This window comes from Diabrotica virgifera, chromosome 10 (assembly GCF_917563875.1).
Source record: "Diabrotica virgifera virgifera chromosome 10, PGI_DIABVI_V3a".
Lineage (NCBI taxonomy): Eukaryota > Metazoa > Arthropoda > Insecta > Coleoptera > Chrysomelidae > Diabrotica > Diabrotica virgifera.
The window spans coordinates 135,798,808-135,814,207 of record NC_065452.1 but is presented as its reverse complement, the minus strand read 5'-3'; the positions used below and the strand labels follow the sequence as shown (position 1 = coordinate 135,814,207).

The 15,400-nt window shown below is 31.2% G+C and overlaps 1 protein-coding gene across 4 annotated transcripts in view; it reads right to left on the bottom strand.

Annotated features, from left to right (window-relative positions):
- Window positions 1–15,400, bottom strand: part of LOC114335088 (neurofibromin) — a 130,749-nt gene that overhangs the window by 109,848 nt on the left and 5,501 nt on the right. For all 4 annotated transcript variants that reach the window (XM_050663375.1, XM_050663376.1, XM_050663377.1 and 1 more), the window contains exons 3-6: window positions 8,825–9,023; window positions 5,828–6,294; window positions 5,418–5,660; window positions 4,533–5,360 (exon numbers count right to left, since the gene is read on the bottom strand). In XM_050663375.1, the coding sequence (XP_050519332.1) occupies window positions 4,533–5,360; window positions 5,418–5,660; window positions 5,828–6,294; window positions 8,825–9,023 (1,737 nt within the window). The remainder of the gene's footprint in view (window positions 1–4,532; window positions 5,361–5,417; window positions 5,661–5,827; window positions 6,295–8,824; window positions 9,024–15,400) is intronic.

The following is a 15,400-nucleotide window of genomic DNA, read 5'->3' as shown; positions in this document are numbered from 1 at the left end:
ATGGCTGTATCGTTACGAATGAAGAGTATGTTATTTACATACAAAGTATTGGAGAATAAAAAAATTGCACTAAAATAGCAATTCCGCCAGTGGCGTAAAATTTGAGAAGGGTAAACCATTCACGTTCCCCCGTCGTACGCCTCTGGTAGTAGCCTGAAACGTTTGTTTAACATAATTTAGTAGGGTGTACAGTACCAGCATCACTTACCAAATTTCGTGTTGTTGTCCTATGCCTGTCAGGAAACATTCAAAAATAAATAAAAGAAGTTTACTTTGACACCCTGTATTTCGGTTATTATCAACTTTTGTACTAAGGTAAGTTAGCTTAAATCGACCTATTTTAACCTCAGGAATCTAAGGTTAAGCTATGGCCCATTTTTTACCAAACATCCTGTATACTCCGAAGAGTTATTTACACAAGCACTCGAAAACTGTACAGAAGGGATCAAGATATGGTGAAAATATAAATAACATTCTACGCCAGGGAAATATGGCAAAAATATATCATGTTAATAACAAATAAGGGTCAAAAATGGCAGTTTTCTTCGTTTAAATCCCTGCAGGTAAAAATAGGGTAATTAAATACCTTATTTATAGTATCCTTCTTTTAGCAGATGAGCAAAGGTTTAAAATGGCAGTTTTTGAATTTTTTGACCGATCATTTGTTGCTTCGGAAATTGCAAAATAAAATTAAAATTTTGTAAATAAAAAATTTGCTATAACTTTTGCGAAAATGACCGTAAGACTTTCATATTGCACGAAAGGCTGAGTCAAGCAGTCCATACAATTCACAGAAAATTTTATGACGATTCGTCAATTACTTTAAATTTTATTCAATTTGTTTATCCCAAAGAGCTCTTTTTTTGCAATGTCATTGTTTAGAAAATAATAAAGATATAGCAATTCTGTGAAAACTACATAAAAGAACAATAGTTATATTTTCAAAGTATTTAAAAAAAATCATTAAAAAGTCATTTTTATCACTCGGAAAACATTTTACTAAAGTAGAGTCATTTTTAGCTCATAAACAATTTGAATAATTTTGTTAATATTGACTGTAGACTAAAACTACTTTGGGATTTGAAAAGCTGGTATTTTTACACGAATTATCAAAATTAAACTTTTCACCTAGGTTAATTACTGTCAAGGTTAGCCACTTTTTTTATTTAATTCGCAGCTACTTTGTTTATAACAATTAAGCAACCTAACTTGCGCCATTTTGAAGTTCAAGGTATATAGTTTATGTGTAAAAGTTTGCGTAAACTTTGAACTTTAACAGAGTGGTTAATAAAGCTTTAAAAATGACGTCCTAACGAAATCGATTCGTGGTCGGTGGAGGAGAAATATTAAAATCCGTGCACTCAAAAAATGAAATTGATTCTTCAAACATATGCTACGATTAATATCTCCGGAGGTTTTTGTTGGATTCTGATCATAATTTTTTTAATTTGCATGTACTCGTAGTCTTGTAGAGTACTATGACGTATAACAAAGTTTGATATACTCATTTATTGTTAATATAATTGCGAAAAAAAATCGGAATTGCAAAAAAAAAAATTTTTCTCAATAACTGTTGTAAAAATTAGTGTACAGCTTTGAAATTTTTATCAAATGAGGGTTCTTTGGTGCTTAATATGGATAAAAATTTCAAAGCGATTCATTCAATTGTTTAAATTTTATTCAAATTGTTTATCCCAGACAGCATTTTTTTTGCAATAACATAAGTCAGAAAAAAATGACCTTAGAACCATTCCACAGATGTCAAATGGGCCTTGTTATGCAAAAAGCAACCAACCCACATTTTTGAGGAAAACAAGATAATGTCACATATCGATTTAAAAATGTGTATTCTACATTGTGTAAAAAGCAACCAAGCCATTCTAAATATTAAACCATGAAAAATACTACTCCAAATTATTTCTGTTTAATAATAGTTCATTTAAGATTTCGCATAAGACAACCAGCCCACTTGGATTGTTTGTGTGACTGAACATATTATTACATTGCACTGTCGAAAAGTACCAGCCAAGTGGGTTGATATTGTTATGCCGATTACGGTTCCTGGAATGTTGCATCTTTTTTTTTTACGTGTAGGTACTGACCAATATTAGTTAGTGCTTAAATATTAAAATATTTGTTGTGTTATATCTATTATATTATGAAGAAATCTTTGAATCTTTAATGCGAAAAATATGTTTAAATGAAAAACTGTTAAAATAATTAAAGCGGCTCGCGAAATTGCAGAAAATGCTAAGATTTAGGATTAAGGCTATGTTTATCTTACATTTTAAATATTATGGTTTGTTGTTTTGACTGATTATCGCATATTTTTTATTTGTATTGATATTATGTTTAATAGTATAAATTCTACTGTATGGTATTACTAAGTTGACTGAAATTATTCGGTTTTATTCATGGATTTTGTGGGTTGGTTGGATTTTGCAGATTGCATTTTATTAGATATATTTCCAACAACAAAAAAGAAACCAACCCTCAATATGGCTATTTTTTTTGTAAAAATTTATTAGGATAATTTTGATACTACTATGATAAAATTGCTCTAAAATTAAACTATTGATTAGTGAAGTTATCGTTTAAAAAAATACGACGGAAAATTAAATATTTAGAAAAACATAAAAAGTTAATTTTCTCAATTTACAAATTGAGGGTTGGTTGCTTTTTGTTTAACATGGCCCAAATAAAAGAGCATGAGCTACATTTTCAACATGGTTGAAAGTATGCAAAAGACTCATCAATTTTTCTTTATAAACTTTTTGAATAACTTTTTCCAAAAAAATTAACTTTTTTACCCTGTTTTACGTGCACAACTACCAAGTAATGTTATCTATATCATAATTGATAAAAAATTGTAATAAATATGTATAATTTCTTATATAACAAAATAAAAAGTTATAAGGAAAGATTTACGATACTTTTGCATAATTATTTATTACTAATAAATGCATTTTTATTCACTTTTTTTAAACCAAGTTGAAAATATAGCTGATGCTCTTTCATTTGACACCTGTGGAATGGTTCTAACGTCATTTTCTTCTGACTTATGTTATTAAAAAAAAATGCTCTCTGGGATAAACAATTTGAATAAAATTTAAACAATTAAATGAATCGCTTTGAAATTTTTATCACATATTAAGCACCAAAGAACCCTTATTTGACAAAAATTTCAAAGCTGTACACCAATTTTTACAACAGTTATTGCGAAAATAATTTTTTTTGCAATTCCGACCTTTTCTCGCAATTATGTTAACAATAAATAAGTATATCAAACTTTGTAATACGTCATTTTAAAGCTTTTTCCATAATCTCGAAGATATTTGTACTAAAAAAACCAGAAGTTTCCCTGTTTTCCATTGATTTGAAAAAAAAAAGTGAAAAATGACATTTTTTGACACTTTATTGTTTATAAATAAAAATGGCCGCCAGATCCTACGCAGGAAATAGTTACAATTTGCTCTTATAGGTATTACCTGTCGAAAAAACGCTTCAGTACCCTGGCTGTTCAAGTGTCATGGAAAAAACCTTATTACCCTGGACTAAAAGTGGACTTTAAATTTTAAGTTGGTACCTTTATCAATGCAATTCATATGGGTAAATAATAATAATAGTCTCCCGTTTTATACCGCTCACGTGGCTTTGGGAGTATAGCAGGGTAGTCTGCTATATCTAGGGCCTACGGTATACAAGGAAGGTAACAGGGCCAGTGCTACGCTTCAACCGCCTATTATTACCCCTGGTTTTACCCAAGGTACTCATTTTATTCAGGCTGAGTCGACCTGGGGCCTATAAACATTTTAAAAATGTCTACGCTGTTCTTGCCGGCGGTAGGATTTGAACTCCGGACCACCGGCACGCTAGCCTAGCACACTACCACTCGGCTACGCCGGCCCTTAAATGTCAACCTTAAAGTGAACTTTAGTTAATGTTCACTTTAAGTTGATTATGAAACCGGGCGTAAATCCTAAATCAGGAAGTCGATCAAGAATAGAGCAGTCAAGAGCAGCATTTTTGTATAAAAGGAAATTTCTGAGTAACCAAAGACTCAATCTGCAAATCCGATATCAGATGGTGAAATGTTATACCCACTCTATTCTTCTTTATGGTGCCGTGTCTTCTTTATAAGCTTTTGAGATGTGGCTTTTTAGGAGAATTTTGAAAATACCATGGACCGACCATATTACTAACGGAATGGTGTTGCACAGAATGGGAAGAGACAGAGAACTTTTGACCACCATTAAAAGGAGAAAGACAGCATATTTGGGGCACATACTTAGAAATGATAAGTACAAGTTGTTACACCTGCTTACGAAAGGTAAAATCGAAGGGAAAAGGAGTCCTGGTAGACGACAAATATCGTGGCTGAAAAACATTCGCTACTTGACCGCGTTTAACACACAGACGCTTTTAAGATTGAATTAAAAATGTAACTAGACAAGCTGCTAAAGCTGAAGACAGCTTGTAAATCTGTGATATGCAGCTGTGAAAAATACTATTTATTTTAAAAACAACCTTACCTCTAGTTTGATGTGAGCCTGTTTACAAATAGCAATTGAGCTTCCCAGGTTCGCGTAATCCTTATGTTTAGCTAAAAACGCATTTCTACATATCAACACTTCTCTTAGCCACTTCAGAATATCAGTATAGTTCATAATTTGGTGTTGAATTAATTTCTGGGAAATAGAAAACATTACTTGGGAGCTGACATCCCAAAATGTGTTAATTGGTGCTTCTGGATTCCATACTTCAATCTTCTCTGGATGGTGGAGCACTAGTAATGCTTCCATGGCCTCTTGAGCTACCTCTGGCATTGTTGGTTGGTGGACTAAAGAAACTAAGCCATTTATAAGTTCGAGAGTAGAGCTTTGAATTTCGTGGCCGGCTTTTCCTTGGTTGTTTAACATCAACATTGGATCTGCATGGACTAACCTCACCATGTAGAGAAGTAAATGCACCTCTTCTGCCCTGTCTTTAAACTTTCCTGGACAATCTTTACCTTTTAAAGTAATTTGTATCATTCTAAGTGGAGTGTGTGCTATGTATCCTTGAGAAACTTTGTTAAGTGTATCTGTAAACATTGCTCTTAATTCTGAAGCTTTGCTGTACACAATATCGATCTGAGGCCACCAAAATAATCTCGGTTGAGTAACAATCTTGTACAGCGATCTTACCAACACAAAATGAAATGTTGGAGGTGATGTTAGACTTAAACAAACTTTCAAGGCTTCATTATTGTGAGGTTTTATCCTGAATATCGATACAAAACAGTCAATCATTAAATCCATATCTTGATATAGGTAGTTTTGTCCCCTTGAAAAGGGTTTCTGTGGATTAAATAGTAGGGTCTACAAAAAAGTGAGAATTTAGATTACCCAGAACTAAAAATCTAACACAGGCTTTACCTTCAAGTCATTTAAAATACTTTGTACTAATACGAATGTAACATTGTTAGGATCCAATACTTTAATGTACGTTGAGGCTTTACAAAGTTTCACACATGTCACTGCTGCAGCTTCGGTTAGCTGTTTACTATTACCATGGGGACTTATACATTTTTTAATATTGTCAATGAACATTTTCTTTTTACTATGACGTGGTGAACAAGGAGCTCCACTATCAGCATTTACTATTTCTTCCAGAACTTTCTGAAAGTTAAAAATATTTACATTAATATAATCAATAAGCATAAGAGAATTTCATTGCTACGTCGGCTACGTGCAGTAATGATCAAACTTAAATAAAAATACTAGAACTAACTGAAAATCGGAAAAAAGCTACAAATTAGAACAAAAAGTATTTCTTCTGTACTTACTGGAGCAAGTATTAATAACATTATTTGAAGAGACCAAACTGCAGACCTTCCTTTTTTATTATCTCCAAAAGCATCCAATATATCAAAAAGTTGTTCAGCACATTTAGCCATATCTTCATTGGGATTTTTTTGTAATTCAGCAAACTCGTATGGATAGGTATCCATCCAATTCCATATAGCCTTTTCCAATGAAGTTACCAGCATAAGATGTGCAGTCTTTTTCAGCAGACGGAATTTTGATATAGCTTCCACGAAAAGCCGACTTAACCTGCTTACGTCCACATTAATGTATTGTATTAGTTCTATATCACTAAAATCAGGGTTTTCATCTGGACATGAAGCTAGCTCCTGTAGTTTTGAGGATATGCGGTTAAATACTGCGTTAAAAAAATTTACACTCAGAGCAAATAACACCTTACTTGCCAACTGTTTTATTGCATGTACATTTGGATTATCACTAGGCATATCTATAACAAAACAATTATTTTTAAGTTTGTGGTTTTGATTATAATTAAGTAATTAAAGATAACAAGGCAAGGATATACTAGAAGCACAAAGAAAAGTAGAAAATTTCGCAGTTTCAAGAAAACACATCTGGTTAGTACCTACTACACTGTTTTTTATTTCAGCCCACTTGTTTTGAATACAGTCCCTTCTGTTGATTCTACTGCTACATATATTTTTAAATTTGCTTAGTTATTTCTATATATTATTATGCTTTTTGTTCTAATAATGTTTATTTTAAGAGCTACAGCTTTATCTGCAAAATTGAGATCATCTAGAGAACATTGTAGAGTTTTAATGCTACCTGAATAATACTGTGGTGAGGTTGGCATGATATATGGATGTAAAACTTGGACCCTAACAAAGGCAAACATGAATAAACTAGCCACAACAGAAAGGGCAATGTTAGGTATACGAATGTCAGATAAAAAGATGAATGACTGGGTAAGATCAAAAACAAAATTCATGGACATAACAACAAAAGTTGCGAAACTTAAATGGAGCTTAGCAGGTCACACTGCTAGACAAAAAGACGCAACAATATTGGTTCCAACAATGTTGGAACGCAACAATACAACACTGGAGACCTTACGAAAATAAACGACCAAGAGGAAGACCACAGATGAGATGTGTTGACAATATTAAAAGAGTAGCCAGAACCAATTGTAAATATGTTGCTCAGGATAGAGACCAATGGAAGGAGTTGGGAGAAGCCTATGTCCAAATGTGGATGATAGAAGGCTAAGAAGAAGAAGAAGAGGTTGGCACAGCTAATATTATTAATAAATATGTACACTGTTAACTTTAATTACCTTATCAGAATTTTTCTTAATATTATGTATTATGTTTGTATTATTTTTTTTATTATCAACGAAAACTTTTTTTTGTTTATAAATTCGCAAAGTCTGTGTGTTATTGCGTTGCCGCTCCTGCAATACCTAGAGCAGATTTATCGACGGATTCTTATGTAGTTTTGTCTTATGAATCCAAATCTGAAAACGGCATTTCGATATCTCTAACCGTCTTCGAGATAATCGACCTCAAAGTCTAAAATGTGACGTCACAATCCTTTTATTTTCTGACGACACACTAAACGTCAGCTGAAATCGTTGGTAGTAAGTAGGCTAGTTTTTTAATCTGAATTTGTTAAGCAAAGCATAGTTTATTTACATTATTTGAGTTTGACACTTCGTGAATGTCAAACTAAATTTTAAATAAAGTATTAATAAAATACCAATGACATTTGATAGTGAATTTAATTATTATATAAAATAAATACGATGTTCAAATATACAATTTGAGTATATTTTGAAAGCAATAATTTATTAAAAATTTTAAAAGTTTATACGAGTATACGGCCTCCCCTTTAATGGGAGTACCTAATAATGATAAATGGACTGTTCCATTTGTTATGAAATGAAAATTGTTATTATAGTCGGTTCGCTAAACTCAGACACAACTGACTGGCTAGTGATTTTAGTAGGTAATTTTTTTGTTTTTTGCCGAAATTGGCAAGATTACTAATTATTTAGTAATTATTAACTATTTAGTAACTATTTTTTTTGCCAAATTGGTAAAATTACTGACTAAAATCACTAGCCAGTTGAGTTTAGCGAACCGACTATATGAAATGTTGTTTGGAATAAAAAATTAGGGTCTAGGACGTTTCATCGCCGCCGTTTCGATGCCGATGCTGGCCGATTCATCGCCAGTCAATTAATCGCTATCTGATATATTTCCGAATTTTCGACAGTTACAATTATTAGTTATTTTTAGTATTAATTAGGAATTCTAGGAAATGCGAGATATGACGGCAATGAAATGGACTGGCGATGAACCGGCGGCATCGAAACGGCCGGCGATGAACCGGCGGCATCGAAACGTCCCATTCCGAAAAATTATGGTCTGATATGTGCAATTACATCCTTCTAATGGAAAAAAAATATTTGAAGATTTTTCTCAAATTATGGATACCAACAACATTTTCAGTTATAACTCTTTTATTTTTAATTTGACGAAGAAAAGTTATTCTTCATAAAAAGCTCTTCATGGTCTAAGATTTATGATGATATATCAAATTTTATTAATTTTATACGAGGTATATAAAAAATATGAATTTCGATCAAGAGTAAAGTACCTTTATAGTTCACAACATTTAAATTAGAATGCTATAATTGCACATTAAAACATAATTTTTAATTCTAAACAACTTTTCATAATAGCAATTTTCCATATTATGAATTAAAATACGTAAATAAACAAAGTTATGATAATGCTCGCATTTTCAGCTTGTTAAATACCTTTAAAGGCTTATTAGTACATATAAAATTCCACCAAACATAAAATTATTCAATTCCACCAGATATAAATTCTATGTAACACGTTAGTGGCCACGTCTTCATATGCAAACAGTCATTTTCCGTTATGAGTATCTGTATATGCAGACGAGACTGAAAATGGGGTAAGACAAAAAGGTAGAAATATTTTACTTACCTTTAGCAACTAAAAAAGTACATATTTCCTTCAATAAACATTTTAAATTGTTGTTTTCTTCCATGGTTAAAGTAATTGAGTCTTTTGGTTGAATACTGAAACACTTTTCCAAAGTTTCCAATACAATTATTAAACTATCAAAATAATTTTTCTCTAATTCGGGACCGTGTTTGGAGGCACTACAAGTGCCAGTTTGGTACTGTAAAAAAGATAAAAAAGTAATGATTATACATATACATACAGGGTTGCGAAAAAGTCAACACGGTAATTTTTCGGAAACCGCTAGAACGATTTTTATAAAATTTGGTGGGTAAGAGTCTTCTAATGCGGCCGATATTGTAGTAGTAATTACATTGTTGTAAAATCTTCCGTTTTTCTGGAAATCTAATGAAATTTCTTATTTCAAATGGAATGGTATATTTTTTGCGTTTAGAAATACTGATTATTTTTCATGTTATATTCCCTATACCTAAATGCCATAATTTCGGAGTTATTGCTACATTTATTAAAAAAAAAAAAATTAAACAAATTACAAAAATCAATTTTTTCGACACGGGTAGACATTATTTTAGGTTGTTTGGATCATTTGAAACAAAAAAGGCGTTTTAAAGTTTTTCTCTAAAGTTAATCCTTTCCGAGTTATAAACAATTTAAAATTGAAAAAAAAAATGGAAAGATGATGATCTTCTAGGCTCAAAAACACAAGTAAAAAATACCATTTTTGAAACTTCGAAGTGCCTAAATTCAAGTTCAAACCTTATTTTATCAGTTACCTATAAGCAATTTGGTCTTGTTTTATCTTAAAATATTGTTTATTAGTTGTGAAAACCGATCGCCCGTCCTCTCATATACGCTTCATTAATAATTAAAAAAACAATGTTTTACAATAAAACAAAAAATTCTTATAGGTAGCTGATAGAAGAAGGTTTTAGCTTGAATTTTAGTACTTTGTTATTTCAAAAATTATTTTTTTTACTTGTGTTTTTGAATCTTGAAAATCGTCATTTTTCGTTTTTTCAGCTTATTCGTTAATCGAAAACGATTAACTTTAGAGAAAAATTAGAAAAGACCTTTTTTGTTTCCAATGATCCAAAGAACCTAAAATGATTTTTATAATTTGTTTAAAAAATTTATTTAATAACAGTAGCAATAACTCCGAAATTATGGCATTTAGGTATAGAGAATATAACACGAAAAATAATCAGTATTTTTTAAGAATTTCAAAACGCAAAAAATATACAGGGTGTTTCATTTGAAATAAGAAAGTTCATTAGATTTCCACAAAAACGGAAGATTTGGCAACAATGTAATTACCACTATAATATCGGCCGCATTATAAGACCATTACCCACCAAAATTTATAAAAATCGTTTTAGCGGTTTCCGAGAAATTACCGTGTTGCCAGACTTTTTCGCAACCCTGTATACAAAGCTCAACAGGTCTTGAAATCCTAGGACTAAAAATACAATTAATATAATACAATAATATAAGAGATAATTCTATATTACAAAACTTGTATTAACATGTTCTGTGCGGATGGCATAGAAGTGAGCCACTTGATGTCTTTACAGTGCCGGATTTAGTTAATAGACCGCCGGGGGCTAGGTCATACTATACCGCCACTCTCCAGTAGGTATAGATGCGTCTTAGGTTAACAATTCATTAAAACTATTTTAATATTACTAGGTAATTTATTACAAATATACAAAAAAGCCACAAAGACACAAACTCACAACTTATAAAGTAAATTAACATAATTATTTACAACCAAATTTTCCTGGACTTCCTACTTGCAAACAGGTCGATGATTTTATTAAAATCTAATTTTGTAAGCAGATGATTATGATGAATATTTAAAACAGCGAACGAATTTAATGTTTCTTCGGTCATCGTATTTCTCAAATAATTTTTGACCCGTTTTAAAGTGGAAAATGATCTTTCACCAGTTGCGTTAGTAACCATCAACGATAAGAAGATTCTTAGTGCTATTTCTACGTTTGGGAAGGTTGCAAATTATTTTTATGCAAAAGCTCCATCACAAAAGTAGCACTGTGATTTGTTGGATTTTTATACTCAACTTGGCCTAGTAGTGACATTATAAAATGTTTTAATTGAATACACTCACTTGCTAGAGATGTATCCAAGTCATTCGAATAAATATTCACTAATACCGACGCTTTGTCTGAAATCACATTATCCTCTGAAAGAGGTAGAGAAAATAAAAATGAGAAAGTGATGGCAAGATCTTCATAAGCTTTTCCTCTAGATTTCAGATTATTTGCCAAATAATCAATTGTTTTGTACAGCACTTGGGTTCTAATCTTACTTTGCGGTCTAAAGATCTCTTCTCTATCTGCTTCGTCAAACTGTAATTTTCTTTTGCGACTTCTAATTTCTTTGCTGTATTCCGTTTGTTGTGATAAGAGCTGCCCCTTTTGTTCAAATAAATTACATTTATCACTCGTAAGAGACTCGTAAAAATGTTGTAATGAGCTATACAAAGACGAACATGTATGTAAGTCCATATTTGCGCTTTGTAAAGATTTACTCGCTGGGTCAGTTCTTTCCAGTACTTCAAACCAAAAGGCAATATAAATACCAAATTCTAACGTAGCCATCTTTTCGTGTAAATTGTTTGCTTGACAGCGAACTGGCATCTTCTCGTTGTCGTTAGAGGATAACTCTAAAAGTGCTTGCTTTATATCTTTAAGATATAAATTAAGAGCTTTTAATGCATTAAATCGTTCTGACCATCGAATCACATTAACTCTTTTTTGAACAAATGTTGTATGGCCACAATTTTCCAATAGATCAGTGAGTCGTTTCCATCTGTAAGTTGAAGCTGAGAAAAAAACATAAATTTCTTCAGCAACTAAAAAAAGAAGTACTTTCCATAGTGCATTCTGATGCAACCCCATAAATTTGAAATATCCACATATAGAATTTAGAGCTACGCGACGTACCGCCTCTCAAAATTTACCGCCGGGGGCTAATAGTCCCGTAGCCCCCCTTAATCCGGCACTGTATCTTTATCAATTTGCGGACGGCGTGCATGTATGCCATTGATTATACACATTTTTAATATGTATTTTTTTTGTCCATTCAGAGTATAAGTCTTAGGATCAGACTTCTGCACGCAATGTGTTAAGTGTGGTGGCCTATTGTCCAATCATGCTCCTTGCCTACTAAATTGGTTTACTATTCTCCATTCATCCCTGTTTGTTGCTCTTCCTTCCTGACCATTAATTTCTTCATTTCTGACATCTTCCTATACACTGTTAAACCATTTTTGTCTGGGTCTTCCTTTCCTTCTTTTCGTGATTGGACCTTGTTTTAAGATCATCTTTGGCATCCTCTTCCTTTCCATTCTCATCCCATGTCCCATCGATCTCACTCTCTGTGCCTTTATGAAACGGCTGATGCTTGGTTCGTTATACGCTTTTTGAAAACGCTAATATTAATTTTACAAATTAGACAAATAGGCGATTAAAATGACATATTTATTTTTTCCCCACACGATCACTTAATTTTTTATAAAAAAATCAAATTTTACTATGAATTAAAAATTTGGTAAAGTGAACCATAGATTTTAAAAAAATTAACTTTTATAACAAAAATTAATTTTTTTAAACAAATATTTGATTTATGTTACCACCCAATTAACTGATTTATTCAAACTAGGAAAAAATCAGGTCCGGCTTTAAAAAATTAGTTCGTTTGGGTCTTAGAAAAAATTTCACCCTGTATACGCTTTTTGAAAACTCCAATATGATTTTTACAAATTAGACAAATATGCAATTAAAATGGCATATTTATTTTTTCCTCACACGATTACTTAATTTTTTATAAAAAAATCAAATTTTACTATGGATTAAAAATTTGGTAAAGTGAACCATAGATTTTAAAAAAATTAACTTTTATAACAAAAATTAATTTTTTTAAACAAATATTTGATTTATGTTACCACCCAATTAACCGATTTATTCAAAATAGGAAAAAATCAGGTCCGGCTTTAAAAAATTAGTTCGTTTGGGTATTAGAAAAAATTTCACCCTGTATACGCTTTTTGAAAACTCTAATATGATTTTTACAAATTAGACAAATAGGCAATTAAAATGGCATATTTATTTTTTCTCCACACGATTACTTAATTTTTTATTAAAAAATCAAATTTGTCAAAATCGCAATTTTACCCAAAAAAAAAAAAAATTCAACGTTTTTCTTAAAATTAAAAGTTTCACCTTTTTTTTTTCTATAACACGTCTAGATCTAAAACTCCCCATAACACTTCTCTTTGGACTCTATAGTTTAACATAGATGTGATCAAATAGATAAATTTTAAATTTTTTCGCTTAATTTTTGCGATTTAACTTTGCAATTCACGAAGCTGCACCTTTTATTTTTAAAAATTCATAACTTTTACGAGAAGAAGACTGAAAGTCTACAACAATTGTCATAGTCTTCACAATGGTAAGAGATATGTGCTGTAAAAGTTAAAAAAAATTAAATGGAACGTTGTAGCGAGTTAAACCGTGATTTCATCTTTTTTTTTTCATTTTAGGTTAAAATTCCGATTTTGACAAATTTGATTTTTTAATAAAAAATTAAGTAATCGTGTGGGGAAAAATAAATATGCGATTTTAATTGCCTATTTGTCTAATTTGTAAAATTCATATTAGAGTTTTCAAAAAGCGTATACATGGTGAAATTTTTTCTAAGACCAAAACGAAATAATTTTTTAAATCCGGGCCTGATTTTTTTCTAGTTTGAATAAATCAGTTGATTGGGTGGTAACACAAATTAAATATTTGTTCAAAAAAAATTAATTTTTGTGATAAAAGTAAATTTTTTTTTAAATCTATGGTTTACTTTACCAAACTTTTAATTATTATTCATAGTCAAATTTGATTTTTTTATAAAAAATTAAGTAATCATGTGGGGAAAAAAATAAATATGCCATTTTAATTGCCTATTTGTCTAATTTGTAAAATTCATATTAGAGTTTTCAAGAAGCGTATACAGGGTGAAATTTTTTCTAAGACCCAAACAAACTAATTTTTTAAAGCCGGACCTGATTTTTTTCTAGTTTGAGTAAATCAGTTGATTGGGTGGTAACATAAATCAAATATTTGTTAAAAAAATTAATTTTTGTAATAAAAGTTATTTTTTTTTAAATCTATGGTTTACTTTATCAAACTTTTAATTCATAGTAAAATTTGATTTTTTTTATAAAAAATCAAGTAATCGTGTGGGTAAAAAAATAAATATGCCATTTTAATTGCCTATTTGTCTAATTTGTAAAATTCATATTAGAGTTTTCAAAAAGCATATACAGGGTGAAATTTTTTCTAAGACCCAAACGAACTAATTTTTTAAAGCCGGACCTGATTTTTTTCTAGTTTGAATAAATCAGTTGATTAGGTGGTAATAGTGTAACGATTGACCAAAATAAGAGACATATCGATCTGACCGTTCAAAAATTATGACAAATATGAATTTCTGTCAAAATGCGAAACTCGCCCTGTATATTATTAAACAAGGGGAGCAGACACTTTTTAATGGTCATTTGTTATTCCCCATAGGAGCCTCTATACGAGGTAGGAGTATGTACAGTTCCTCATGACTCACCCTGTATGTGCTCCATATACAGGGTGTTTGGTAAAGAATGGGCCATAGCTTAACCTTAGATAGAGGTTAAAATAGGTCGATTTAAGCTAACTTACCTTAGTACAAAAGGGGGAACGTGAATGGTTGACCCTTCCCAAATTCTACGCCACTGGCGGAATTTCTATTTTAATGCAATTTTTTTATTCTCCAATACCTTCTATATAAACAACATACTCTTCATTCGTAACGATAAAGCCATTAGTTTTTGAGATATTTGAAGCTAAAACGAAGGAGCATAATACATTAATCAAAATAAGTGTGCCTTTTCATTTTTAACTTCAAATATCTCGAAAACTAATGACTTTATCGTTACGAATGAAGAGTATATTATTTTCATAGAAAGTATTGGAGAATCTAAAAATTATGCTAAAATAGCAGTTTCATCAGTGGCGTAGACTTTGGGAAGGGTCAACCATTCACTTTCCCCTGTCGTACGCCTCTGGTACTAACCACAAATGATTATTTAACATAATTTAGTAGGGTGTACAGTACCTACACTTTCAGCCAAGTACCATAAGGATATGTCAAATAGTTTTATAGTACCGGGCACATATAGTTCTTAAAGTTTTAATAAAGAATAAATTATAAAAAAAAGAATACTTTAAAATAATTTGACATATCCGTGTCATACTTGGCAGAAAGTGTAGGCACTGTACACCCTACTAAATTATGTTAAATAATCGTTTCTGGCTACTACCAAAGCCGTACAAAAGGAGAAAGTGAATGGTTGACCGATCCCAAATTCTATGCCACTGATGAAACTGCTATTTTAGCATAATTTTTGAAGTTATACTTCTTTACGATCGAGGGTGAAATTTTATAATTCCTGGCGCATGCGCAGAAAGACAGTATGTAGTTCGTTGCTAATCTTTCAAATTATGTATGTATCAGCGCAAATAAGTCATTAAA